The sequence below is a fragment of the Macaca nemestrina genome, chromosome 8 (assembly GCF_043159975.1).
Source record: "Macaca nemestrina isolate mMacNem1 chromosome 8, mMacNem.hap1, whole genome shotgun sequence".
Classification (NCBI taxonomy): Eukaryota; Metazoa; Chordata; class Mammalia; order Primates; family Cercopithecidae; genus Macaca; species Macaca nemestrina.
Window position 1 is genome coordinate 63,910,792 of NC_092132.1, and position 26,888 is coordinate 63,937,679.

The following is a 26,888-nucleotide window of genomic DNA, read 5'->3' on the forward strand; positions in this document are numbered from 1 at the left end:
TTCTCTCTCTCTCTCTCTCTCTCTCTTTTTTTGGAGATGATTTCAGTAGGCTTCTAATTTGTCACAATTGCCAGTTGCTCCTTAAACTAAGCCACTCTGCAACTAGAAATCACCTTGTTAAAACTTAAAACTTTAATCATGCCAGGCACAGTAGTTCACATCCATAATCCCAGCACTTTGGGAGGCCCAGGCGGGTGGATCATCTGAGGTCGGGAATTCGACACCAGTCTGGACAACATGGTGAAACCACCGCTCTACAAAAATACAAAAATTAGTTGGGTGTAGTGGCAGGTGCCTGGAAGTCCCAGCTACTGGGGGAGGCTAAAGCAGGAGAATTGTTTGAACCCAGGAGGTGGAGGTTGCAGTGAGCTGAGATCACACCACTGTACTCAAGCCTGGGTGACAGAGCAATATCTCAAAAAAACAAATAAACAAACAAAAAAGAACAAAAACACTTTAACCAGATTTCTAAACAAATTTTCCCACTGGCAAGATCTGAGGACTTCGCTGTTGCTGAGGGACAAACTCCTTAGCATGACCTGCAGCTACAAGATCGCCTGTCCCCAAAGACTGACACCTCATGCCCTGATCGCCACCCTTCTGCACACTTTCAGCACTAGGTTGCTTTTTCCTTATTTCTGCCCATGCACTCGCCCCTCCTCCCTGCCAGCCTCCTTACACTGCTTTTCCTTCTGGTCGGCCCCTAGAATACCCTTTCTCTCCTCCTCCAGCTGGCAAGCTTGTACATATTCATCGTTCTACATTTAGCTCGGTGACACTTTTTCAAGGCAGTCTTTCCTACTCTCTGGATGGAGTTGGCACTTCCCTAATAGTTCTGGACTAAGCACATCTAGGTTGCAGTGGCATTTATCTTTTGACAACCCTCCTGGAATTTCCCAGCCAAATGGGTAAGAAACACTGTTACTGGCAGGTCTGGGCTTCAAAGTTAATTCTCCTCTTGTTCTCATTAGAGGTAGAATGGATCAGTCAGTCATATTCTTGTGCTATTCTCTTTCCATGAATGTGTATAAACAAGACGAATTAGTGGGAAGGCTCACATTTCACTGTAGAGGACAGTCATCCTCTTTCCTACTTGCAGGTTCTGAAAGATTTCTTCCTGGAAGCCTACCTATTTGTCCCACCGTGGTGAATTAAAGCAAAAACGTTGGGCCGATACCATTACTCATTTGAAAGATACTTCAAGACTGTCCCTTCATCATCTCAGCTCACAAAACAGTAAAATCTCCCTTGAATACATTCAACAGAGTTTCTTATTGAGCAAAGAGCTTGAATAGGCACAATTATGGAGGAGTCATGAAACCAGGAAAAAATAAATAGTGGAGTCAGATCGACTTTAAGTGGCATAATGCTCTGTTTCTGCAGGATTTTCCACCTCCACTCCTTAATCTCATTTTAATCTCTATTACAGTCATTAGATTCTAATACCATACATAAGGCCCAGCAACCTGTTTTGTTGCTGTGGTTTTATGCTAAGTGACTGATGTGGCACTAGGTTTGGGAAACGTGAGCATGGAATTGATAACTCTTATCTGCGTAAGCAGTTTCATCCAAAATTCTTCCTCTGCCCGAACTCCTACCCCCACCTCCCAAGCAGGTCCATGATGGTATTAGATCCTTTTTAGGCTCAATAAACTCCACATTCCCTAGCAAGTGAGCAATGGAAAAATGATGATCCTTGCTTTCTGAACTGGAAACACAGGCATAACATGGTTAAAGGGAGTTCCCCTTGACTTCTGAGGCAAATGAGAGAGGAGCTGGAAAAGTGCCTGATGCAAGTGATTAGATCAAAGGGAATTCTTTGTCCCATGTCAGGTGGTGTTCCACATAATGCACACCTTGCAGTGCACAAAGTTAATAAGTGCTGTGGCCATCTATAGCTGTTCCTCCTCAAGGCCACCTCCTAATAGCAATAAATTGTGAGATGGACCTTCTCACAGCTTATTAAGACCTTTTATCTTAGCCTCTTTGTTTTTCAAAATCTTTCTGTGGCAACTCAATAAAATTACAACTCAGCTGTCCCTTTGTAATTACATCAGGAAAGGTTTGTGAACTAATTATTTCATGTATTCAAGCAGCAGAAGGGTAATTTATCAGGATGACAACATTGGGCAATGGTTCCTAAATCTAAGTATCCAACTCCAGGTGTGCTCTTGCTGTGTCAGGACTCCCTGCTTGACCCTAGGCCTCCAGATCTCTAAAGGGATGGGATCTTACAGGCTATTTTTAAAAAGTTACCCTTGCGGGTTACATGATTAGTTCTGTTTCAGAAAGACTTGTCTAGTGCCCTCTTGCAGGGCTTCTTAACATCAGTCTCCCCTTGAGAGGCTGTAAAAAGTGCAGATTTTATGTCCAGCTCCAAGGGATTCTAATTGCTGGGTGGTGTCTAGAAATAGTGAAACTAGGCCTCATAAAACTTAGAAACTAGGCCTCATATAGAAAAAAATTAACACCAGGTGGCTCTGGATAGGGTCCCACCCTGCCTCGATAAGGACCCACCCTGATAGGGTCCCACCCTGCCAATTCCAGGAAACAACCTCATGGGGTCCCACCCTGCCAATTCCGGGGGTCCCACCCTGCCTCGAAGTTCCCGGAATCAACAACTCCAGGAAAAAACCTCATAAGGTCCTGCTCTAACCAATTAGCATAAGACACCTTGCTCAGGCCATAGCTAGACCCAATCATTTTGCGCCTTAAGCTTTGTTTGAATTTCGCGCCATAAGCTGTGTTTGAACTTGTGTTTGCCTATATAAACAGCCTGTAACAAGCAGTCGGGGTCCCAGGGCCAACTTAGAGCTTGGGACCCTAGCGCGCTAGTAATAAATAACTCTCTGCTGTGAATCTCGTGTCGGTGATCCTTCGCGGAGACCCCTGCCCAGGAGGGAATCGACAGTTCGGTTCCAACAATAGGCATTTTTAACAAACTGTCCAGGTGCTTTTGAAACAGGTGGCCAGTGTATTTCACTTTAGGAAACACTGCTCCATTCAGGGTTTGGCCAAAGGTGGGCACAGGAGGAAAGAATATCACACATTTGTGAGGCTCAACTGTTGTTTCTTCAAGGCCAGTTGCAAAGCAGTCCTCCAAACATTGCATCTACTTGCGTCTAGATACACCAGTGCCAGAGAGAGAATGAGGATGGGGAAGACGACTGTGGGGTCAGGGCTAGGCTCTTCCTCTAAGGGAGGAGACCACCCCTCATATTGTTTTATGCCCAATTTCTGCCTCCAAAGAAAGAAGAAGTAAAAACTAAAAGGCAGAAATGAAATCCACAGGCAGACAGCCTGGCGCCGCACCCTGGGCCTGGTAGTTAAAAGATCGATCCCTGACCTAATTGGTTCTATTATCTATGGATTACAGGCATTGTATAGAAATGCACTGTGAAAATCCCTATCTTGTTTTGTTCCGATCTAATTACCGGTGCACACAGCCCCCACTAACGTACCCCCTGCTTGTTCAATCAATCACGACCCTCTCACGTGCACCCCCTTAGAGTTGTGAGCCCTTAAAAGGGACAGCAATTGCTCACTCCGGCAGCTCGGCTCTTGAGACTGAAGTCTTGCCGATGCCCCCGGCTGAATAAACCCTTTCCTTCTGTAACTCGGTGTCTGAGGAGTTTTGTCTGCCGCTCATCCTGCTACACCTGGTGTATCTTGCTGTTTAAAGGCACAGAACCAGGCAGACATTCATGCCTGCCCGCCTCATCTGCTGTAACAACTCCTCACCAACCTTGCCTGCAGCGTCTTCCTGGCTTGCATCCCTCCCTTTCCCCAATTTGATTTCAGCTCCAACTTTTATATTGCCACTAGAATTATTTTCGTAAAAGGTAACTTTTGTTTCTCCAGGTCTTAACACTCTTCAAAAGCATACACAATAATTTTTCCCGACCAAATCCAGACTCGCTGGAAAGGATTTCAGGCCATTTGTCATTTGGCCTCTTGTACATTTCCAGCTTTATCTTCTGTGCCGATTCAAATAGCATGAACAAATGCCTCTGCCTGCAACGTGCTTTCCATGACTGTTTGGGAGACTCTTCAACTTTCAACCTTAAACTAAAGCATGATTCATCATGTGAAAGCGTCTATGACCTGTCCAAGGAGAATTACTCTTCTCTTTGAATCCTGCACATACATGTGCCATAGCTCCTATTACTCTATATTATATTTATTTATTTTAAAATCTATTCGGCACAAAAGACTGCAACCATGTTTCAATATTATTATGTTATCTTAATGTTTATTCACATTAATATTAATACTTATTAATATTAATAAGAGTAAAAGTAATAATAGGAGCTATTCAATGATTGCTAATTACTGTGGCAAGCTTCTATGCTTTATGAGTTATGTGAATTATGCCACTTAATCCTTTTGCCATGTTAAGAAATAGGTTCCACCCATAAAAATCCACCAGTTAATGTTAGACAAAAGGTCTGACTTCAGAGTAGGCATTTTGTATTCGGTAGGCTTTTAGTAAACATTTGTTGAATGAACAAATTATTGGTATATAAATAAATGAATGAATAAATGATGCCAAGTTTTCAGAAGGTTGTTAAGTAAAAAGTTATGGCTGTTGCTGCTAGCAAATGACCTGCAGTGGGTTCTTGGGCAGTATTTCTATTGGCAGAGAGAGCAAAAAAGAGGTACTAAAAGTGATTTATTTTTTTCTGTCTGAAAATTGCTTCTTCAACAATGAGGCTCACAAAGAAAACTAGAAGATAGATACGGAAATAAAATTCATGTGTGAAGAAATACACCAGACAAAAATGACCTTAAAAGTTAAGTCAGTGGAGGGAAGGTGGGACTGTGCATGGTATTTTGACCTGTTTATGCCCTGGTCGCTCAGTGTCTCCCTCCCCATGGCTGAAGCCACTCCATCCTTTCCGGAGTCTTAGCCTTGCCTCCACTTCTGGAATAAGCCCTGTCCTGGGAAAGCCCAAGTTTGACTGAGTCCTTGCTCAGAGACAGCTTCAGCTTGCCTTCTGATCTTGCAGCCCAGGCTCTAAGGCATTAATGTCCCGGTTCTGGTAATTGAGCTTTCTTCTTGTTTTGGGGAGCTGGTGACTATTTTGTGCAATAGATCCAGGGTGAAGTTGCTGTGTTACCCCAGTGGCTGGCCTCATGTTGTTAATCAGACTCCTGGTCAAGTCCCAAGTGTGCCTTGTCCTAGAGATTCTGCTACCTGCACCCAACACCCGACAGTGTCTGCTCACTTGGATCTCCGAATGTGCTTGGTGCTCTAGTAAAGGTACCACATCTGGCACATCAGCTTAGATTAGCGAGTTCATCTGGTTAAGTTGATGGTAGTTTGTCACCACCTGCCATGATCTATTTAGTTTTTTTTCAGGGGCTAGACAGGTAAATGGAATAGGAATAGGATAAAGACCACAATCTCTGCATTCTTAAAGTCTTTGATGGTAATGCTAATATCTACAATCCTTTTAGGAACGCAGTATTATTTATGATTTACCATCTTGGCTGCTGTGGAGGCTGGGGCAGAGGAAATAGCCAAAGGCCCAAGAAACAACAACAAGAAAATCTAAGTAGATACTTAAATGTGTCCAGTACAGAGGGTGAATATTATAACTGCTAACAAAGTATACATCAGACTATAATTTAGGAAAAATAGAAAGACACTAAGAAAATAAGGTTTCAGTATGGAAGAGAACATAAAAAGTTAACTCTGTTTTGAAGCTGGTTGACTCAGAATCCGTGTGACTTTGAACAAGCCATATAACATACTGGGACCCTATTTTCTCATCCATAAAATAAAGAAAATTCACTGGAGGTCAATAACAGCAGCATAATTCCATGATTTTTAAAATTATTTTTTCGGTGTCATTATAAAATCTGAGTAATTAAAGGAATCTAGGGGAAGAGTAAAAAGTAGTACATTTATAAAACAACAATATACTTTACACTTCATGAAAGAAAAATAACATTTTGGAAAAATTAACTTAAAATATCAAAACGTAAAGCCTAAATACTATGTTTAAAATTATCATATACCTTCTTCCATATATTTAAATGTTTTCATTTGCACTTCCAAATCACATTATTAGACAAGTATCTAACAATTAAAATAAATAGTGTACTTTTAAAAAGATATGTTCACTGAGGTTTTATGTTCCAGATATTTCTGTGGCTTTGAAATAATTGTGTTATACTCTGCATTACTATTTCTGTGGTAAGGGTTATTTTAAAATAAAGGCAATACACTTACTTAAGTAAAAAAACATGAATATGGGAACTGAGAGTGTGTCATGGACTTGATTTAAAATAGTCCATGTTCTGCAGTTCAGAGGAACTCAGAAGTATGTCAAAGGGCAAGGGGGAAAAAAAGCCATCCAGAAAGAAGTGAGGGCAATGTCCCTTGGTCTGATTTGTGAGAAAGTAAGAATTACATTTGCAGAGTTTGGCAAGACAGCTAGGAAAAAGAGCAAGAGCTGGAATAACTGCTTCCATGTTCCAGGCCAATCAGAAATCAAAACTCCAGAGGGACCTGGATAAAGGAAAAATTTCACTTTGGAATTACTGGGAATGTTTAAGCTCATAGTCTTGCCTGAGAATCTTATTAAAAGGATTCTGATTCTTTCCTTTGGTTAAACTAGAAAAGGAAAAGAAACACAGTCTTTAAAACTTGGACATGTTAGGGCAAAGAAAAAAGCATTTCCAATTAGAGGTTTTCCCTAAGCCTGAACTCCTTTCTTTTGGAAATTAAGAAATAAATAATTAAGACAATTTTCAAGAATATAAGTATATTCCAGGGAATATCTTGGAGCAGCAACACAAATATTAAAAATGTAGTTAAACTTCAATGATTATATGAAAAAAGCACAGGCTTCAATGCACAAACTTACAACCTCCACAATTTTTTTGCCAAATCATTAAATTATTTCCCCAGAAAAAAAGGACATAAGAGAAATCCTTGAAAAAAATCAATTCATGTCAAAGTAACGTATGATTCTTTACACACACACGCAGTGTTAACCTACTCAGAAATAATCAAGGAGTTGTCTTTATTTGCACTAGATGAAACTGTTGTTACTTAGAATTTTCATTCATTATTATTTAACACTAGTAACTATTAACAGAGATTTTAAAAGAAATTTTTAAGCATTTGTATTCCTCGATATACCTCTGAAGAATGACTGATATTTTTGTTTGGGCAAACCAAATTATTCTTGGTCGAATTCCTTGCTCTCTGCAATACTAATCATTGGAGGCAGCTTCATGATGCACAGAGCCATTGGAGGGTTATGAAAAGGACAGATGGTCCCAAAGGTACACTCTTTGTCATGAAAATTATAATGTTAGGAAACACAATCAACAGTTTCCTCAAGGTTAAATCAGTTTTTATGCTGGGATTTTCTCTGTTGATTTCCATGTTTAAGGAAGTACTGTGCTATTTAAATGTGCCTTTAATTGTTGTATATTTGTTGCAAATTAACTCTTAATTTGATTAGGCTACCTAGTTCCCTGACTGATAAACCTGTTCCTACAACACAGTCTTTAGTACATGTAGGAGACTCTCTAATAAAATACACTTCAGAGAATCAGCATTAAAAGAGAATTAAAATCACAAGATCTTTTTATCTCAGAAAAAAATTTAATATTTTAAAGCTGTTTCCTATACCTGCTATGAGAAAAAAATCATCTGCCTTGAGAGTTATGCAAATTCCCAAGCACACTTTGGAAGGTCTGGTTTTTGTTTTGTTTTGTTTTGTTTTTTTTGAGATGGAGTCTTGCTATGTTGGCCAGGCTGGTCTCAAACTCCTGGGCCCAAGTGAACCTCCTGATCAGACTCTCGGGTAGAGCTGAGATTACAGGTGTGAGTCACCATCCCCTGCTGTAAGGTCTTGAGTGGTCTTGAGAAAGCAGTTATGACCTAGATATAGTCCCAGCAATTTACATGCCTCATTATTTCAGAAGCTGATGAAGCCTCTGAAACAACTGAAGGTTGTAGACTTCACCTCTCCAGTTGAAATTTAAAAAGGTCCCATCATCTGCTCGAAGTCTTTTCAAGAGAAGTTGCTTCAAACTCTTCACTCACACACTTTTACTTTTTAGCAGAAGACCGTGAATACTAATGTTTACATATAATGTTACTTATTTTCTCATTCAATTATTTTCCCAAGCTGGGTCCTTGATGATAGACAGCCAGATACTTAGTCTGTCACCAAATATGTGTCGAGTGACTATTGACTACTGTGAACCAGGGTCTGTGCAAGCTTCTGGCTCTTGGTCTAGTACTCAAGTCTGTGTTTTTTTTTTGTTTTTTTTTTTGAGACGGAGTCTCGCTCTGTCGCCCAGGCCGGAGTGCAGTGGCGCGATCTCGGCTCACTGCAAGCTCCGCCTCCCGGGTTCACGCCATTCTCCTGCCTCAGCCTCCCGAGTAGCTGGGACTACAGGCGCCCACAACCGCGCCCAGGGCTAATTTTTTGTATTTTTAGTAGAGACGGGGTTTCACCGTGGTCTCGATCTCCTGACCTTGTGATCCGCCCGCCTCGGCCTCCCAAAGTGCTGGGATTACAGGCGTGAGCCACCGCGCCCGGCCAAGTCTGTGTTTTTTAAATTTACTTGCTTTGTGCCCATTTTGGCTATTTCAAGTGGTAAGTCCCATTGAAAGCAAGCCCCATTTTAAGCCAGTTCCTCTGAGAGGAAATAGGTCATCCTTTGGTAGGAGTTTAAAGACCATGATCTCTTTAGAGGGCACTTCAAAACTTTAAATATATATTAACATTTAAATATATATAACCATTGGTCCATCAATTCTACCTCTAGCATGAATTATAGCAAAATATTTATATAACTAGACAAATAAATATGTACAAGATGTTGACTAAAACAATTTTTAATAATGAAAAGCCGGAGTATTGGTTAAAATGTGGCACATATGTAAATGGAATGATAGGCAGCAATTTTTTTTAAAATGAGACATATCTGTATCCATTGACACGAAAAGATGACCACAGTGTATTACTAAGTGGAGATGAAGGTTATAGAAGAGTGTATACATACATAGTCTTGATACTGTGAAAGAAAATAAAGCTTGAGGTCCCCAAATCACTAAGCTAAAGGGAAAAGTCAAGCTGGGAACTGCTTAGGGCAAACCTGCCTACCAATCTATTCAAAGTCGCCCCTCTGCTCACTGAGATAAATGCACATCTGACCGCCTCCTTTGGAGAGGCTAATCAGAAACTCAAAAGAATGCAACCACTTGTCTTTTATCTGCCTATGACCTGGAAGCCCTGTCCCTGCTTAGAGCTGTCCTCCATGTTTGTTTCAAGATGTCCCACCTTTCTGGGCCAAACCAATGTTCATCTTACATATATTGATGGATGTCTCATGTCTCCCTAAAATGTATAAAACTAGACTGTGCTCTGGCCATCTTAAGCACATGTCGTCAAGACCTCCTAGGCCAGGCGCAGTGGCTCACACCTGTAATCCCAGCATTTTGGGAGGCCAAGGCGGGTGGATCATGAGGTCAGGAGATCGAGACCATCCTGGCTAACACGGTGAAACCCCTGTCTCTACTACAAATACAAAAAATTAGCCGGGCGAGGTGGCAGGCGCATGTAGTCTCAGCTACTCCGGAGGCTGAGGCAGGAGAATGGCGTGAACCCAGGAGGCGAAGCTTGCAGTGAGCCGAGATCACGCCACTGCACTCCAGCCTGGGTGACGGTGAAAGTCTCTGTCTCAAAACAAAACAAAACAAAACAAAAAACACTCCTGAGGTTGTGTCACAGGCATGTGTCCTCAACCTTGTCAAAATAAACTTTCTAAACTAACTGAGAGCTGTCTCAGACTTTTGGGGTTCACAATATTATCGAATGTCTTTAATAAAATTCATATTCCATGTGTATGTTTGCATATGTATTGAAAAAGACCAAAAAGTGTATTCATGGAATTGTTAAAACTTACGATCACTGAAGAATGGGACAATTACTTTCTCTTCTATATAGTTTGAATTTTTGTATCAAGTATATATTAATCCTTAAAACATCAAAAATATTCTCATCTGGAGAAGAAAATGATCCACTATGAAAGAAAGAGAGTGTTAACATGGTATTATCTCTTGAGAAAAAAAAAAATTCTTATTCTGAATCATGGATATCAAGAAAACTCATTTTGAATATTATGAATTTCTATAGCTGAGATTGGTCTCAAAATTAAACTTGCACTCCAGAATCATTGCTAAAGAAAGCTCAGTGTTTTGAGAGTTTTGAGACCAAAGATGATGCTCAGAAAGGCTATTTTGCATGAGAGAAAATGTTCTAATTTTTCCCAGCCCAGGACACACAACCCCAAGTTCGTGATTTGGCTTCTAGGACTCTATTACTATGATTACTACTATTATTAATAGGAGCTGCTGCCACCTACTGAGTAAGGTATATGTTAAAGAATATATGAAAATATATGCTAGGCAACATGCAAAATACTTGGCATTTAAGATTGTTAATAAATGATATCCATAAAGCATAGTTTTTCAGTTTTACAGATGAGAAAGCTGAGTATGATAGAAATTAACTAGCTTGCCAAAGGTCACAAGCTAGTGAATAGTGGCAATCAAATTTCAACATGTCTTAATACCAGAGCTCACGGTCTTTTTATTCTATAGCACAGTTTATAAGGCAACCAAGAAAATGTCACAGGTATGTTCATATCCATTGAATATAAGCTTTAATACAATGACGAAGTTGTAAAGAATGATAGTCTCTTCATAGCATAGAATTGCCATCAAGAATCTTGCAGCAGAAGGAATAACATCTAGATGTGGAGAATCTTGGCAAGCCACATAATAAATGCAGGAACACACCTTTCACCCAGTGAGAGAGGATTTTCGTAAGAGGGAAGTTAACACCCAGATGGCAAATGTATTTCACAGATGCCTGATGTTTGTGGTTTCTTACTCGATCAGAGTTCACTGGGGGAAATCTCACAGCAAAAGTGCCTCCCAGAAAGAATACTCAGTGTTTCCTTGTAATCAAAATTGTTCCTGGATGAAAGGCTCCTGTTCTGTCTCTTTACCAGCATCTCATCACAGTTAGTGCCTATTGTGGCATCTGCTGCTATCTGGTGTTTTCATTCTAGCACATGGTTCTCACTTTGTCTGCAACCTTAAGGTACCTGTGTCTTCAGCCCAATGTGCCCTCTCACTTTTCCCCTTCCTCTCTCATTCCTCTTTACTTTTTTTCTCCTTATTTTTCTCTTTCTCCTCCTCTCCAACCTCTTCCCCATTTTTCTCTCTCTCAAACATTATTTCCCAAGTGTCTACTATGAACCAGAAACTCTGCCTACTGTTTGCCAGAAATGCTGTGGATGTATAGCTCCCCCTTCAAGAAGCTCACAGTCTGAGGCCGGGTGCTGTGGCTCACACCTGTAATCCCAGCACTTTGGGAGACCAAGGTGGATGGATCACTTCAGATCAGGAGCTCCAGACCAGCCTGGCCAACATGGTGAAACCCCATCTCCACTAAAACTACAAAAATGAGCCAGGTGTGGTGATGCACGCCTGTACTCCCAGCTACCCAGAGGCTGAGGCATAAGAATAGCTTGGACCTGGAAGGCAGAGGTTGCAGTGAGCTGAGATTGAGCCGTTGCACTCCAGCTGGGCGACAGAGGAAGACTCTGTTAAAAAAAAAAAAAAAAAGAAGCTCACAGTCTGGAGGTCAGAAACATAACCACATATGGTTATGATGTGCAAAGTGCTATGAGATCATAGAAGAATTACGGCTTCTGAGAGAAATTGGACTAAAGTCTCATATTCCTTAAATCCATTTGCATGTTACACTCTTACAAAGTTTACGATGCGGTTAAAAATTGCTTTGCTTATTGATTAAAGAGTTCCAGGCTTTCTGGAAGGAGGAGCACAGATTAATGGAAAGAGTAATGGACTCAGAAAACCTGGATACCTTGAGTCCAAGAATTCAAGACCAGCTCGTACAACACAATGAAACCCTGTATCTACTAAAGATACAAAAAATTAATCAGGCATGGTGACATGTGCCTGTAGTGCCAGCTATTCAGGGAGGCTGAGATGGGAGAATCACCTGAGCCTGGGAAGTCAAGGCTGCAGTGAGCTGAGATCAGCCCAGGTAACTGGAGTGAGACCCTATGTACAAAAAAAAAATGAAGAAGAAGAAGAAGAAGAAGAAGAAGAAGAAGAAGAAGAAGAAGAAGAAGAAGAAGAAGAAGAAGAAGAAGAAGAGGAAGAGGAAGAGGAAGAGGAAGAGGAAGAGGAAGAGGAAGAGGAAGAGGAAGAGGAAGAGGAAGAGGAAGAGGAGGAGGAGGAGGAGGAGAAGGAAGAAGATCATCTAGTTACTAGTGCAACTCTGCCACATTGTTTAACGTTGGTCCATTTTCTCATGAAAAACTAACTTCACTATATATGTATAACATATCTTCTACCTACAATATTTTGAAATTTCTTGAATTCTAAAGGGTCTGAATGTTTTTTAGGACATATATCCACATGAAATAAGACCATCAATTGGTACAAACATTTTGGAGAGAAATTTGGCAGTACATTTTTTTTATTTTATTTTATTTTAGTTTAGTTTATTGAGATGGATTCTCACTGAGTCGCCCAGGCTGGAGTGCAGTGGCGTGATCTCAGCTCACTGCAAGCTCTGCCTCCCGGGTTCACGCCATTCTCCTGCCTCAGCCTCCTGAGCAGCTGGGACTACAGGCACCTGCCACCTCGCCCGGCTAATTTTTTGTATTTTTAGTAGAGACGGGGTTTCATTTTAGTAGAGACAGGGTTTCAGGCAGTACATTTTTAAAGTCTTAAAATATCTATTTATTTGACCTAGCATTTTCATTTCCAAAAATGTATCCTAAGGATATCATTGGAAATATCTGTTTTGATAATTGTACAGTGATGGTCACTGGGGTACAGTATTCTCTACTGCAGCAAAAAAGTCCTGGAAACAAACAAGATGTTTTATTGTAAAATATTGATTACATGTAGTATATAATATGGTATACATTCCATCAGTGAATACTTTGGAGTCGTTAAAAATGGTATGGTACCAGTATACTTATGGACACAGAATCATATTCAGAGTACATGGTTGTATTCTCAGTGCCTACACTATTGCTGGATACATAGTAGATTTTAAATACATTTTATGAATATTCTTCAAGTGAAAAAGTCAATTCTGAAGCAGTGTGGACTATAATGCCATTTAGAAAAGAGTATATTAATATATACAAAAAGTCCAGGGAACGTATATCAAAATGTTCAGTGGTAATTTCTAGATGAGTATTTATTAGTACATTTTATTTTCAAATATCTCCACCAATTTCCTACTCCCACCCCAATCCATTTTCTACTCTTCATCCAAGATATTCTTGGAAAAACTCAAATCTGACCATGCTATTACCTCACTAAATTTCCTCGGTTATTCTATACTGCTCTTTAGCTAAATCCACAATGTTCAGCCTAGCTTGTGAGGCCTTCCTTGCTCTAAACACTAATTCTCTGCTGCCCCTCATACACACTCTTGCCACTCAGCATTTTTCCAGTTGCCATAAGGCAGAGCCTCCCTCATGTTCCCAGACTCCTATTACGTGCCCACATAAACTGTTCTCTCTGTGTAGAACAGTACCTCTTGGGCCCTGCTTTTCCCAGCACACTCTGAGCCATCCTTCAGCCTTATTTTGGATGTCAGGGCTTTGGGAAGTCATTGCTGATACTCTCCACCCTGATCAAGGCTGCATGAGGTACTATTTCACTCCCATCACAAATTGTGTTTTTTTGTTTGTCTGTTTGTTTGTTTGTTTTTGAGACAGAGTCTCACTCTGTCACCCAGGCTGGAGTGCAGTGGCGCCATCTCAGCTCACTGCAAGCTCCACCTCCCGGGTTCATGCCATTCTCCTGCCTCAGCCTCCTGAGTAGCTGGGACTACAGGCACCCGCCACCATGCTGGGCTAATTTTTTTGTATTTTTAGTAGAGATGGGGTTTCACCATGTTATCCAGGATAGTCTTGATTTCCTGACCTCGTGATACCCCCACCTTGGCCTCCCAAAGTGCTGGGATTATAGGTGTAAGCAGCCACACCTAGCCTTTTTTTTTTTTTTTTTTTTTTTTAACTTATAATCCTTTGACCCCATAGTGGTCCTCATGTGCCTTTCCCCACTTGTTTTATTTATCCTTGGACCAGAGCATCAAGCACAGTGACTGGCACTTACTAGGCATTTAGTGAGTACATGGCTCAATGTCTTCTTTGCATTTAGCTCTGTTTGTGTAATTTAAATTACAGAACATGTATGCTATTTTTAAAAGCAGATGAAATGTAAATGGACTGAGATTGGCAAAAGTGGGGCTATGAACAGAAGTTTGGAAGAGACAGGGTATGTTCCTTCCTTGTGGATTGAAAACAATTCTAACAAAAACAAGTAGCAGTTTACATACTATCACAGCTTCGGAGGGCCACACGTGAAATTTTTCCCTGGACTCTGTCACAAACCACATTGGGGAGGGGGTCAATCAGGATTTAAATGCAAATACTTACATCTGCCATTTATACCTCAATGCGATTTAAATTAACCTGCTTGATTTTCTCCTATTTCAACAATGAACTAGACAGAACTACCACATATCAGACATAAGCCTTGGGGATACGAGGATGCGTAAGACATATCCCCTATCCCCAAAGAGCTCACACCTGGGAATTAGAAGGGGAATAACTTAATGTTACATGAATACAAAGAAGAGAACAAACGTGAAATGTTTACGTGTGTGTGTGTGTGTATGTGTTTCTGTCTGTCCCCTTGGACATTTTCTAGGGATTTGTTCTCTTTGGCCCGCAGTCAGTTCACAATGAAGCTTGCTTTATTATGTAAAGACAAAGTAGGGCATACTACTTTACACTCAGACTGCACTTTGCCAACTCTTTTGTTAGCTCCTTCTTGTACCCACTACACTATGTATGAAGACTCCCTCTAATGAGTAAGAGGGCAAGTGAAGTGTTGGGCAACACTTCAAGGCACTACCTAAGTCTATAATTAGGCATTACCCTTGAACTGATCCATAGCCTATGGCTTACTCACTCTTTCCAAAACTGTCACCATTTTGAAGTTAGAGTCGAGTCAGTGACCGCTCACTGTGCAGTAAATGACACACAAACTTGTACAGAGCTACGTTTACTTTGCCTCTTAAACCCCAGATAGGAAATGTAAAACAATTCTCATCTTAAATGTTCCCACTAGTCCATGGGGAGAGAGAACCAAATGAAATATGCTTGATTTTCCTGTCAGGGTTTCATCTTAAAACGCTAACAAACCCCAAAACATTGGTAATAATAATGCATTAAGAAAGGAACTTTATTTCAAATAAAAGGAGAGCCTTGGCATGAACCTTTCCTTAACCTATGACATACAATGCTGTGAAAACACTCCCCCTCATCAGGGCTTTGTCCCTACTCCTCATCATCCAGAGAGAGGATACGTTTCCTCTTCCACTGAAAAATCGTCAGAAAAAAATACCCTCATTTCCTCCAAAAGAAATAAACACAGGCAAAGGTCAGAGGGATGCATTCCATGGAAGCTATCCATAGGAGAGTAAAGTGCAAGGCAGATGGCCTGAGCCAGGGCTATTAAGCACTGAGGGTCTAGGGCCATGTCCTCAGTCTCCACATCCCCAGAGAAAAGCAAAACTCTGGCTACTGAAGACCCCTTCCCACAGCCCTAAGGAAACATTCTGACCTGGTGTGTGGATGTCCGTGCTGTATTGGGGTACATGTGAATGAAAGTATAGTCACCTCTGTGGGAATTCTTTTCATAGTCAAAGGCAAATTGTCTCCTATGCACCTTGTTTCTGAGTACTAAGCCCCTCCAAAAGGGAAGGAGCGTCCTGTATACTTTCTATATTGTTTCTCAATATCTTTCACTGCTACCCCATTGTCTCATTCCATTACCCTTGCTCAGCCCCCATCATCTCTTAACTCTTGCCTTGTGAGCAGATTTACATCTGCTCACTCTATCCTTTATAATCCATGCTGCCTAGGGCCATTGTATTCATTGTTCTAAAACTGAGATAGGAGCCCATGGAGGGGTTTAAATACATACACAAGCATTAAGCATGAATATGTAGTCTAAATCCATATCTTCTTCCTTTTGTTAATTAATTTATTAATTCAAGTATTTCGTGAGGAATCAGGTGCCAGGGACTTTAAGTTATGCACAGGATAAAGTTCAGGATGGAGAAGGGAAGTCAGGAATGAGGGGAGATCGGGAATGGGGTGAGTGTATTTCTCATCTTGTATACATTACATGCTAATGAAAGGTGATAAAAGTGTAAAAAAAATTGGAAGAGCTACAAGTGCCTTCTGTACAAAACATGCTAACATCAAGAAGACTATCAAAACAAAACTCCTTTAAAAAGGCTTTGTACGTTACTTTGGTCCTAGGCTGGTAACTAGAATGGGAACATAGATTACAAAAGAGAGAAACAAATTATGTCTTATTTATTATTATATTCCCTTACCCCCATGTAGTACAGTGACATAACAGGATTGCAAAAAGATTTTTTGTAAATTATTTGCCAGCGTGAACTTTATACAATGAAACTATGTTTGAAAATGCCAGTAGTATAATTTCTACTAGTTTTCAAGAAAGGATGACCACCAAAATTTTGGTGAAGTCCAGATTCTCTTCATTAATGCTTAGCGAGTATTTCCTTCAAACAGCATTGAGGCCAAGGTCATATAATATTGAATTAGTTTTTTCATGTGATTCTCCTTATTTTGCATTGCTTCATTCACATAGCAATCCTTCAACATTGTGATGAAAGACGATAGTAATTTGATGAACAAACATTCCATTTTCTCCACGTCAGCAAGAGTAACTCTTAGGTATCAAGATAAAGATAATTTCTTTAAGAACTGAACAGTTGTTTACATTCCTGTTTATACTGCAGAGCACGAGTTTTGGGCCTCTGCATTCAATTTCTGGACAGTTTATCATCCAGAAAGAGTTCTCTACCCTACACGAGACGAAACCTAGTGGATATACATTGAGCTGCTTTTAAGGGCAATATCTCTCAGGTAAGAAACTGCCAAGCCTTGTTACTCTTAACAAGTGATCATATGAAATGTCTTCCTTTGAATTCAACTACCTTCTCACATCTTACTTGTCTCATTGCTGTTTAAGTTACCAAGGTCCTTTACCATAGGTTACTACTATTCTTGTTTATATTAACTCATTAAAAGAGCCAATAGTTGTTTCTAGAAAATTTCAGCTATGCCATTTCTCCAGCGATGACCAGGCACTGAATATGCTGATATAGAAGATGATGCTACTGGCCCACAAATATATCCTTCAAATTTTGTTGTTGTTGTTGTTGTTTACAGGCGTGCTAGTGTACTCTCACTAACCCATCTAAGAACAGTTTCCTTCAGGGATTGTATTGAATACGTAATTACTTTGTATCTAACAATAAATTAATCTGAACAAAAATCCCTTCCTTAATGGACCCTGGACTTTGCTCACTAGGAACATATATCTGTATTTGTCAGGGTGGCTGTGTTTGGGTGAAATTGTTCTGAAAGGTAACAGAACCAGCAGCTCCTGCAGTTTCCTGTGCTGGAAACAATCTTTTTCCTGATCTTCCTGTGGCTGTCTTCTCGTCATTCAGCTGACAGCTCAATTGTCTACCTTCTTTGACGGACTTTCCCAGATTGCCCCATCTACTACTCCAACCCTCACAGTGGCCATTACATCAGAGTACCCCATTCTGTTGGCTCTGAAACACAGCACTACCTGTGATTGGCTTATTTCATGTTTCATACACAAGGTCTCCTTGTATATGACCTTCTCCAGTACTAGAATGTAAGCTCCATGAGAGCATGCAAATGCCTCCCCTGGCTGGCTCACTGTTGAATCCCCATTGGTTAGCACAATGCCTGATCACATGTTGAATAAATAAGCAAAGCTTGCTGTTAGTATGGTACTCTAAAACTGCACAGCCCAAGAGAAGTATAATGTAAGCCACAGATACAATCTAAAATTTTCTTGTAGCCACATTAGGAAAGTAAAAAAGAAATAGGTTAAATTAATTTTGTAATATATTCGATTTAACCTAACATATCTAAAATGTTGTCATTTCAACATGTAATCAATGTAAGAAAATTAATAATATAGTATACATTTTTACATTGTCTTCAAAATCTGGTATATATTTTATACTAACAGTTCATCTCAATTCATCTAAATTTTCTTCTGAAACACTTGTCCAATATTTAGATTTCATAAAATTTACAATGAAAAAGCAGATTGGCATAGTCACATTGGTTCAAACATATTTAAAAGTTTTTCAATAACTGAATTGAGGATCATTTCTTACATTTTAATTAAAATTAACTAAAATTAAAAGTTCAATTTCTCAGTCATACTAGCCACATTTTAAGAGCCACATGTGACCAGAGATTACACTACCAGACAGTCAATCTCTAAAACAATAATTCACAGTAAAAAAGTCATGAAATCAACCTAAGTGTCCATCAATGGATGACTGGATAAAGACAATGTGATATATATTTACCATGGAATATCACTCAGCCATAAAAAGGAATGAGATCATTTCTTTTGCAGCAATATAGGTAAAACTGGAGACCATTATCTTAAGTGAAATAAATCAGAAACAGAAAGTCAAATACCACATATTCTCACTTATAAGTGGGAGCTAAACAATGTGTACACACAGACATGCAGAGTGGAATAATAGACAACTGGAGACTCCAAAAGGTGGGAAGGTGGGAGGGGGCAAGGGATAAGAAATTACCTATTGTGGCTGGGCACGGTGGCTCACGCCTGCAATCCCAGCACTTTGGGAGACTGAGGCGAGTGGATCACCTGAGGTCAGGAGTTCGAGACCAGCCTGGCCAACATGGCAAAACCCTGTCTCAACTAAAAATACAAAAAAAGAAAAAAGAAAAATTGGCCGGGCACGGTGGCTCATGCCTGTAATCCCAGCACTTTGGGAGGCCAAGGTGGGTGGATCACGAAGTCAGGAGATTGAGACCATCCTGGTGAACACGGTGAAACCCCGTCTCTACTAAAAATACAAAAAATAAAAATAAAAAAAAAATTAGCCGGGCGTGGTGGTGGGCGCCTGTAGTCCCAGCTTCTCAGGAGGCTGAGGCAGGAGAATGGCGTGAACCTGGGAGGCAACGGAGCTTGCAGTGAGCGGAGAGTGCACCACTGCACTCCAGCCTAGGAGACAGAGCGAGACTCTGTCTCAAAAAGAAAAAGACAAAAGAAAAATTATCCAGGCATGGTGGTGGGTGCCTGTAATCCCAGCTACTAGGGAGGCTGAGGTAGGAGAATCGCTTGAATCCGGGAGGCAGAGGTTGCAGTGAGCCAAGATCGTGCCACTGCATTCCAGCCTGGGCAATAAAGTCAAAACTCCATCAAAAAAAGAAGAAAGAAAAGAAAGAAAGGAAAGAAAGGAAGGCAGGCAGGCAGGCAGGCAGGAAGGAAGGAAGGAAGGAAGGAAAGAAGGAAAGAAGGAAAGAAATTACCAATTGGGTACAATATACACTATTTGGGTGATGGTTACACTAAAAGTCCAGACTTTATTACTACTCAATATACATAGGTAACAAAAATGCACATGTAGTCCTAAATCTATAGAAACAAAAATTTTTAAAAACCAAATTGCAGTGTTACAATACACAAAGTATGTATTCAAATTCAATCATTTAAAAACCTGTCTGAAGAAAATTAATTTAAAACATTATCAAAAACATTCCTCTATTAAGATTTGTCACTTTTAGTTACTTTCCATCTGAACGGTCTTATTCAATGGGAAACAGGTGGATCACTAAAAGCAAGCCTACCTGATGGCACATCACCACAGTCTATGTATCTATGCAACAGTCCAGAGTAGATGAGCGTTATTACTGTGCCATTAACAAATGCAAAACCTAACTTTATCAGGCTTTCATAGCAACTTGCTTTCCTACAGAAAATCCTGTTGCTTACAGAATTTCCTGCCACAAACATTTTTGGGAAGCCCTCAGGATACTTACACTGGCTTGTGAATCAATCATATGCTCAGCAGGTACTGTTCAGTGGGATACACAGTGTAGCAATATATCACTCTGAAATATTTCAGTTTCTTTTTTTTCCCCCTAAATCTGGGTAAGTTCGTGGGAATTTGCAGCACACGCGAACATCTTCCATCATTCTTGCATGGGGCAAAGGGAATTGAAAACCACGATTACTTTAGAAAACTAGTTTCACAAATTGGTGACTGTATTAAAGAAGGATATTGGTTTTGGTAGCATGCGACCACACCATTTCTGATCTGAATAAATTCGGAACTTATGACACAGTTCAGAAATTGAATGCACTTTCTCAGTATGAGGAAAGTATTTTAGAATGAGGCCCATTTTTCAAAGGATCTGTGGAAATCAATGCTATGCTCTCATTTAGGAGATGGAAAGAGTGAGGTTACATTATCATTTTGATGAAATCTACAGTCCAGATTACTGGTGGATGAATTGAAAGTACTTTTTTATTCATATAAAGCATCTGAAATCAGAAATCTGGAGTACTTTTAAATCCCATTACTTATTTTGTTTTCATTGCCAGGTAATTCCTGAGACAGTACTGCCCCAAAGAGCCTTTGCAATTATGTAAGAATCTCCGAGGCAGTTCTTATGTTCCGCAATTCAAAAGAACCACATAACTGCAATTTAAATACCTCCTCCCCCAAAATAAGGTCAAAGTTTATCTCAAAATAATTTCCCCTTTCTACACTGGGACAAATATGTATAGGAATAATAGAAAATATGTATGGCAATTTCTCAATTCAAAAGAACCACATAACTACAATTTAAATACCCTCCCCCAAAATAAGGTCAAAGTTTATCTCAAAATAATTTCCCCTCTCTACACTGGGATAAATATGTATAGGAATAATAGGGGGAAATTCAGTGCACTGAGCATTAAGCTGTCAAAACAGGAATGTTTAAAATATCCTGTTAGTGGTTTAAAAATAATTTGTACTCTAAGTCCAATGACTATTTGCCAGGGAGAACCAAAGTTGAGAAATGTCTATTAAAAACATGACTCAGAGAAAAAAATGCACAGGCTGGTAATGAAGGAAATGATTGGCTATCATTCCCATTTGGTCATTCCTAAGATCACATGTTCTGAGCACCTTTAAAAGGAAGTTATCTGGACTCCAGAGGGTCACAGCACTCTCTTGAAAACTGCAGCTTCCTTCTCACCTTGAAGAATAATCCTAGAACTTACAAAATGTGTGATGCTTTTGTAGGTACCTGGAAACTTGTCTCCAGTGAAAACTTTGATGATTATATGAAAGAAGTAGGTAAGGAAATGCATTGTGGAATGACTGGATTTATAATATTTTCTTTTGGGAACAAGAGTTTATAGCTGTGTTTATAGCAATGTCTGGAAGCCCTGGCCAGAAATGAAAATGCTGCTTTCTATAGAAAGGCTGCACACATAGCAAGTGATAATCATTTGTTTATAGAGAAATTCTGAACCAAAGCTACAACTAATGCTTCCTGAAGGTGTACCAATATTAAAAAGTGTCTAAATTGAATGTTTATGGCCTTTAAAAATGATAAGATTTGACTTTAATTGCAAAACTTGGGTATCCTTGGTTTACTTAGCTCTTTGCCTATTTCTCTTTCATCCCCTTTTGCATATAAAATAAGCAATAACTTGGAAAAAAGTTAGTATGCAATAATTTTCATTTGAAACTGAAAGCACTCTAGTTCCCTTAATGCAATGTTCTTTTTCAATAACTGTGTGTTAGCCAATTATTTTCTTGTCTCAGTGTTAATCTATTAAAATATGTGGTTGTTTTATGATAGACAAAAATTTTAATTTCAGAAATATGTTTCTTAAACAACTTAAATACTTCCTTTGACTAGAAATGACATAGGATGCCATAGAATTATCAGCCAATTTAAAAGGAGAATGTTACGTACATAACATACCTCTTCTTTGATAGTAGAGGTGTTTAATTTTTTAGATGCTATTAACATTGTCAGCATGTCATTGGATGAACGTGTCTCAGATAACAATGGAGGTAAAGTAGAAGAGACAACGTCTCTGTCAGGCAGCTTCTGCTTTGAAAGCCTTTCTCCCTCAAGCCCATGCATGACAGTCCATGAAAGTCAGAACTGGGGTTAGCAAACTGGGGAGGAATTTTATGCAGTCTTAGGGTTTAAAACGTAATTATTAAATCTCAAAACACTTAACCCTCCTGTAAATTATACAGTATATACTTTTTTGCTTGTCTGTAACTATGTTTCTTGTTTTTAGATGATAGGAAAATTGGTGACTTTAGCATGAGAGAGACTTTCTAGGATAAGCTAGAGTGATTCAATAAACTAATTAATATGCACGGATGCAGAAATGCCAGGATTTGGGGTCATTTAACTATTTATTTTTAGAAAAATTTTATACTTTTAATATTTATATTTTCTAATAACACTGTGTTTTTAAATTATAAAGGACTGATGATAATTAAAGTCAATAAAACACCTTCTGCGTGAAATTGAGGATGAGTGAACAGGTATTGTTTTCATCAGTCACATAAAAGCAAAATCAAGCAAATGGAGACTACGGTTTTTCCCAAGGTCAGCCATTCTAGAATCACACTCAGTTTTGCCTCCATTCACGAAGCAGACTCACTCCATACATTTAATGTTATATTTTGTAACAGAGCCAGGACTTGAAGACACACCTGTGGCCATTTTTCAGACAGCCAGTGAAATCAGAGCCTCAGAATTACTTATTTTGCACCATGTGTCTCTCCCAGTTCTTCCCAATTTCTAACCTTTGGTTGCCTTTAGTCAAAGAAAGAGTTTAGATTTACATGCACATGTTTAAAAAATTCAACACATCTATGACTAATAAATTCTGCATGACATACACAGTGACAGCAAGTTACTGCTATGTTTGGCTGTAAATTATTCATTCCATACCTTGCACAAGACAATATATTCTCCTTTTTAAGAAAGAAAAGTTCACAACTTAGGTGATTGGAAATCTAAGTATTGGCTTCTAACCTATTCTAAACTAAGAAACATTGATTTCTTAAATGTTAAAGTTTTCACAATTTGATGACTAGTCCCTTTTTAAATATCCCCTATAAATTATTAGGAATGATATCACCATTCTAAAATGTTATAAATGTAGGAAACATTTTGCCTTTTGTATAAATTCATCAAAATCTTCATCTCATGGTGGAGTAATTTGAGAAAGAAGCACAGAAAAGTAGACTTGGCAACAAATGCTATGAAATGTGACTTTTGTACACTCAAAACTGACAAACATTTAACTAAATAACTCTACATTAACCCCCAAAATTCTGTTGAAAATTCTGTCTTTGTGCCTTCTTAAATGTAATATTGAGTATCTAAGATGGAATGGTCAACTATTTTATTAAGAGAGAAAAACAATAGTGGCTAACATTTTAAATATATATCTTCCCAAAGATTTTTGTTGAAAATAAACAATGGGTCTCCTGAGAAGGTGTATCCAGACCAGAGAAAGGGAAATTTAAAGAATAGGCCTATACCTATTGTTTCTCAGAGGTTGTGTTTGTGTGTGTGTGTGTGTGGTTTTGTGTGTGTGTGAGTGTGTGTTTAAGTATTAACCTGATTTTATCTGCAGGCGCTATTTAAATTAAGGCCTTTAAGAAACTCACTGTGTCTTTTTCCTCTTACACGTGCACCTGTGGGCAGACACACATTGTCTGGCTTGGCTAAGTATGTGACAGAAAATGTCAACCTGACATCTTTTCTCTTCCTAACTGTAGGAGTGGGCTTTGCCACCAGGAAAGTGGCAGGCATGGCCAAACCTAACATGATCATCAGTGTGAATGGGGATGTGATCACCATTAAATCCGAAAGTACCTTTAAAAATACTGAGATTTCCTTCAAACTGGGTCAGGAATTTGACGAAGTCACCGCAGATGACAGGAAAGTCAAGGTGAGAAATAAGGAACTGGCACAGAGTACATGCCTGGTTTCTAAATCACCACTGCTTATTAGAAATCATTTTATGATAAAAGGAGGAAAACCATTCTATCATAAGCCAAAGATCCCTGAACTCCTACATCTAAACCGTGTTTCCTTACATATAGAGTTGGTGAATTTTTCCCCATTTTCTTAAGTTGCCCTCATGTTAAAAAATTATTATTATTTTTAGAGACAGGGTCTCACTCTGTCAACCAGGCTGCAGTGACATGGCTCAATCATATCTCACTACAGCCTTGAATTCCTGGGCTCAGGTGTTTCTCCCACTTCAGCCTCTGGAGTAGCTGGTAACACAGCTGTGTGCCATCACACCCAGCTAATTTTTTAATTTTTTTGTAGAGACAGAATTTTACTATGTTGCCCAGGCTGGTCTCAAACTCCTGGCCTCAAGCAATCCTCCTGCCTTGGCCTCCCTAAGTGCTGGAATTACAGTTGTGAGCCACCACACCTGGCCTGTCTCCATATTAACAAAAAATGATTAACATAATTTATTTGAGTCATACAATACATAGAGTATTTCAAGTAAATTAAAATATTACAATAATGTAAGAGAATGTTTAGAAAAATGGAAGAAAGAAATAGAGAAACCACCCATACTACTATCATCTCAATGTAAATTTCTTTTTTATATTCCTTCACAGTATTTTTCCAATTATGTAATTTGTATAACACTCTGGGCATAACGTATCTATAAGTGGTTACGTTGTTGGTTTTGAGACTCATTTTTTTTCTTGTTGCAATATATTCTTGTCATTTAGAATTACTAATTACCTCAAAATATTCCTTTGAACAAAGACACTGTATTTTAAATTTTATTTTCTGCCTCCATATGCAAATTGTAATCACATTTTCTTATGCCTACAGAGCACCATAACCTTAGATGGGGGTGTCCTGGTACATGTGCAGAAATGGGATGGAAAATCAACCACCATAAAGAGAAAACGAGAGGATGACAAACTGGTGATCGTGAGTATCTTCTGGCTACTTAAATCTGGATCTTACTGCTAGGTCATCTCATGATCACTATTCCACTTAAGGAAACAGATTTTCCTTTTGATTATCTAAAACAGAAAGATGATTGTATTGGAATTATGCTTCCACTCTGTCATTTGCCCTTCATGCTTTTGAGCTCAACAAGGGCATGCTGTCTTCTAGGAAGCATTCTCTGCCTGCTTCCAGGCATCCTAAGGCTGTCTCCAGTGATGCCCCCACCACACTATATTATCTATCTCTGCTTATGTTTCTCACTCACCATACAGATTTTAAGGCACCTGGAGGGGAAAACTTGTATTTTCCTGGTCTTTGTAACTCCCTATCTTATTACAACATATGGGTACATACATAGGAGTCCAGAAATGAATATCTTTTGAATGAATATTGTTTTATTCCCAACATTGAGAGATACAATAAATAAATCCATAGTTTAGTCCCGGTGATTGACCAAGAATTGTTTTCTGTGTCTAGGAATGCATCATGAAAGGCGTCACTTCCACCAGAGTTTATGAGAGAGCATAAGCCAAGAGGCGTTGACCTGGACTGAAGTTTGCATTGAACTCTACAACATTCTGTTGGATATATTGTTCAAAAAGATGTTGTTGTTTTCCATGATTTAGCAAGCAACTAATTTGCTCCCAAGCTGATTTTATTCAATATGGTTATGCTAGTTAAATAAACTTTTTGTAGATTTAGAAGGTGATATAATGATGTATTCATTGTGCTTATGATATATTCTTAGTCATAATTGAGTGAAGGAAATGGGAAATTTGCATTATTGTTTTGTTCTGATATAAATAATAAAATCTTTCATAATAATTCCAGGTAAAGAGGGATATCTATGAATTTCCCTAGGTAGGAGATAACAAGTATGTACCATTACTAAATATTAAATCTTTCTTTATCATAGCTATAGTTAAGTAGGTGTATCTCAGAAACCTATGGTAGTTTTACATGTAGTAAAATTGTCCACAGCCAGCTGGCCCAAGTGCTCACATTTTATACCTGCTCTGTCTTAGTGCATTGCAAGAGAGGAGTATATACAGTAGTTCCCCCTTATCCACAGGGTTACATTCCAAGACCCCCAGTGGGTGACTGAAACCACAGATAGTACCAAATCCTATATATACTATGTTTTTTTTCTATACATATATACCTACAATAAAGTTTAATTTTTAAATTAGGCACCATAACTAATAAAACAAAACAGTTATAACAATATACTATAATGAAAGTTATGTGTATGTGATCTCTCTTTCTCTCTCTCTCTCAAAATATTTTGAATATCTCTCCAGAATTCAGTGCAAATAATTCCATCATATTCATTTCAGAAAAGTGACAATAGTCTTGTACATGAGTAGATTCAAATTTTATTGCCATGGTTTCCAAACTTTTCTTTTTCTCACCAGTAAAATTTTCGATTCAAATAAAATATCCAAGGGATTTCAGCTTATAAAATACACAAAAGTGATAATGAGTTTCCCAAGGTACTGTGTGTGTGAATGTGCATGTCTGCGTATGTGTCATCTGTATGTTTTTCCCACCTCTTGTAGAAGTTACAAAGCACCTTTCCAGATTATTGAGATTTCCTGTACATAGACTGAAATTTACAAATCACATGCTTACATTTAATAGTAAGACAAAATCTGCCGAAGTATATGTTGCTGTTAATATAATTCTGTTTGTGATTCTCTCTTTAAAAATAAGTCCAAAGGTTTTCATTTTCTGCATACTTATCCTATACATGACACTACGATATGGAGAGGCCAGAAGAGGTGGACTAGTTCCCTGACTATAAGCATTTATTTTTCTATAAGAACATAGAGTTAGACTCTCACTTTGGGTTTGAG

General features: G+C 38.9%; 1 protein-coding gene across 1 annotated transcript; it reads left to right on the forward strand.

The window, feature by feature from the left end:
- Window positions 1-21,204: 21,204 nt before the first annotated feature.
- Window positions 21,205-26,259, forward strand: LOC105483514 (fatty acid binding protein 4). The gene is made up of 4 exons (XM_011744400.2): window positions 21,205-21,359; window positions 23,826-23,998; window positions 24,910-25,011; window positions 25,510-26,259. Exons 1-4 carry the CDS (start codon window positions 21,287-21,289, stop codon window positions 25,558-25,560), a joined length of 399 nt encoding a protein of 132 aa, XP_011742702.1. The 5' UTR covers window positions 21,205-21,286; the 3' UTR covers window positions 25,561-26,259.
- Window positions 26,260-26,888: the final 629 nt, after the last annotated feature.

Excerpts from the sequence above, each read along its gene's own strand:
- LOC105483514 (XM_011744400.2), top strand. The coding sequence starts at position 21,287 with ATGTGTGATGCTTTTGTAGGTACCTGGAAACTTGTCTCCAGTGAAAAC. Across the intron at positions 21,360-23,825 it reads TGATTATATGAAAGAAGTAG|GAGTGGGCTTTGCCACCAGG; the intron begins GTAAGGAAATGC and ends TCCTAACTGTAG. Across the intron at positions 23,999-24,909 it reads CAGATGACAGGAAAGTCAAG|AGCACCATAACCTTAGATGG; the intron begins GTGAGAAATAAG and ends TTATGCCTACAG.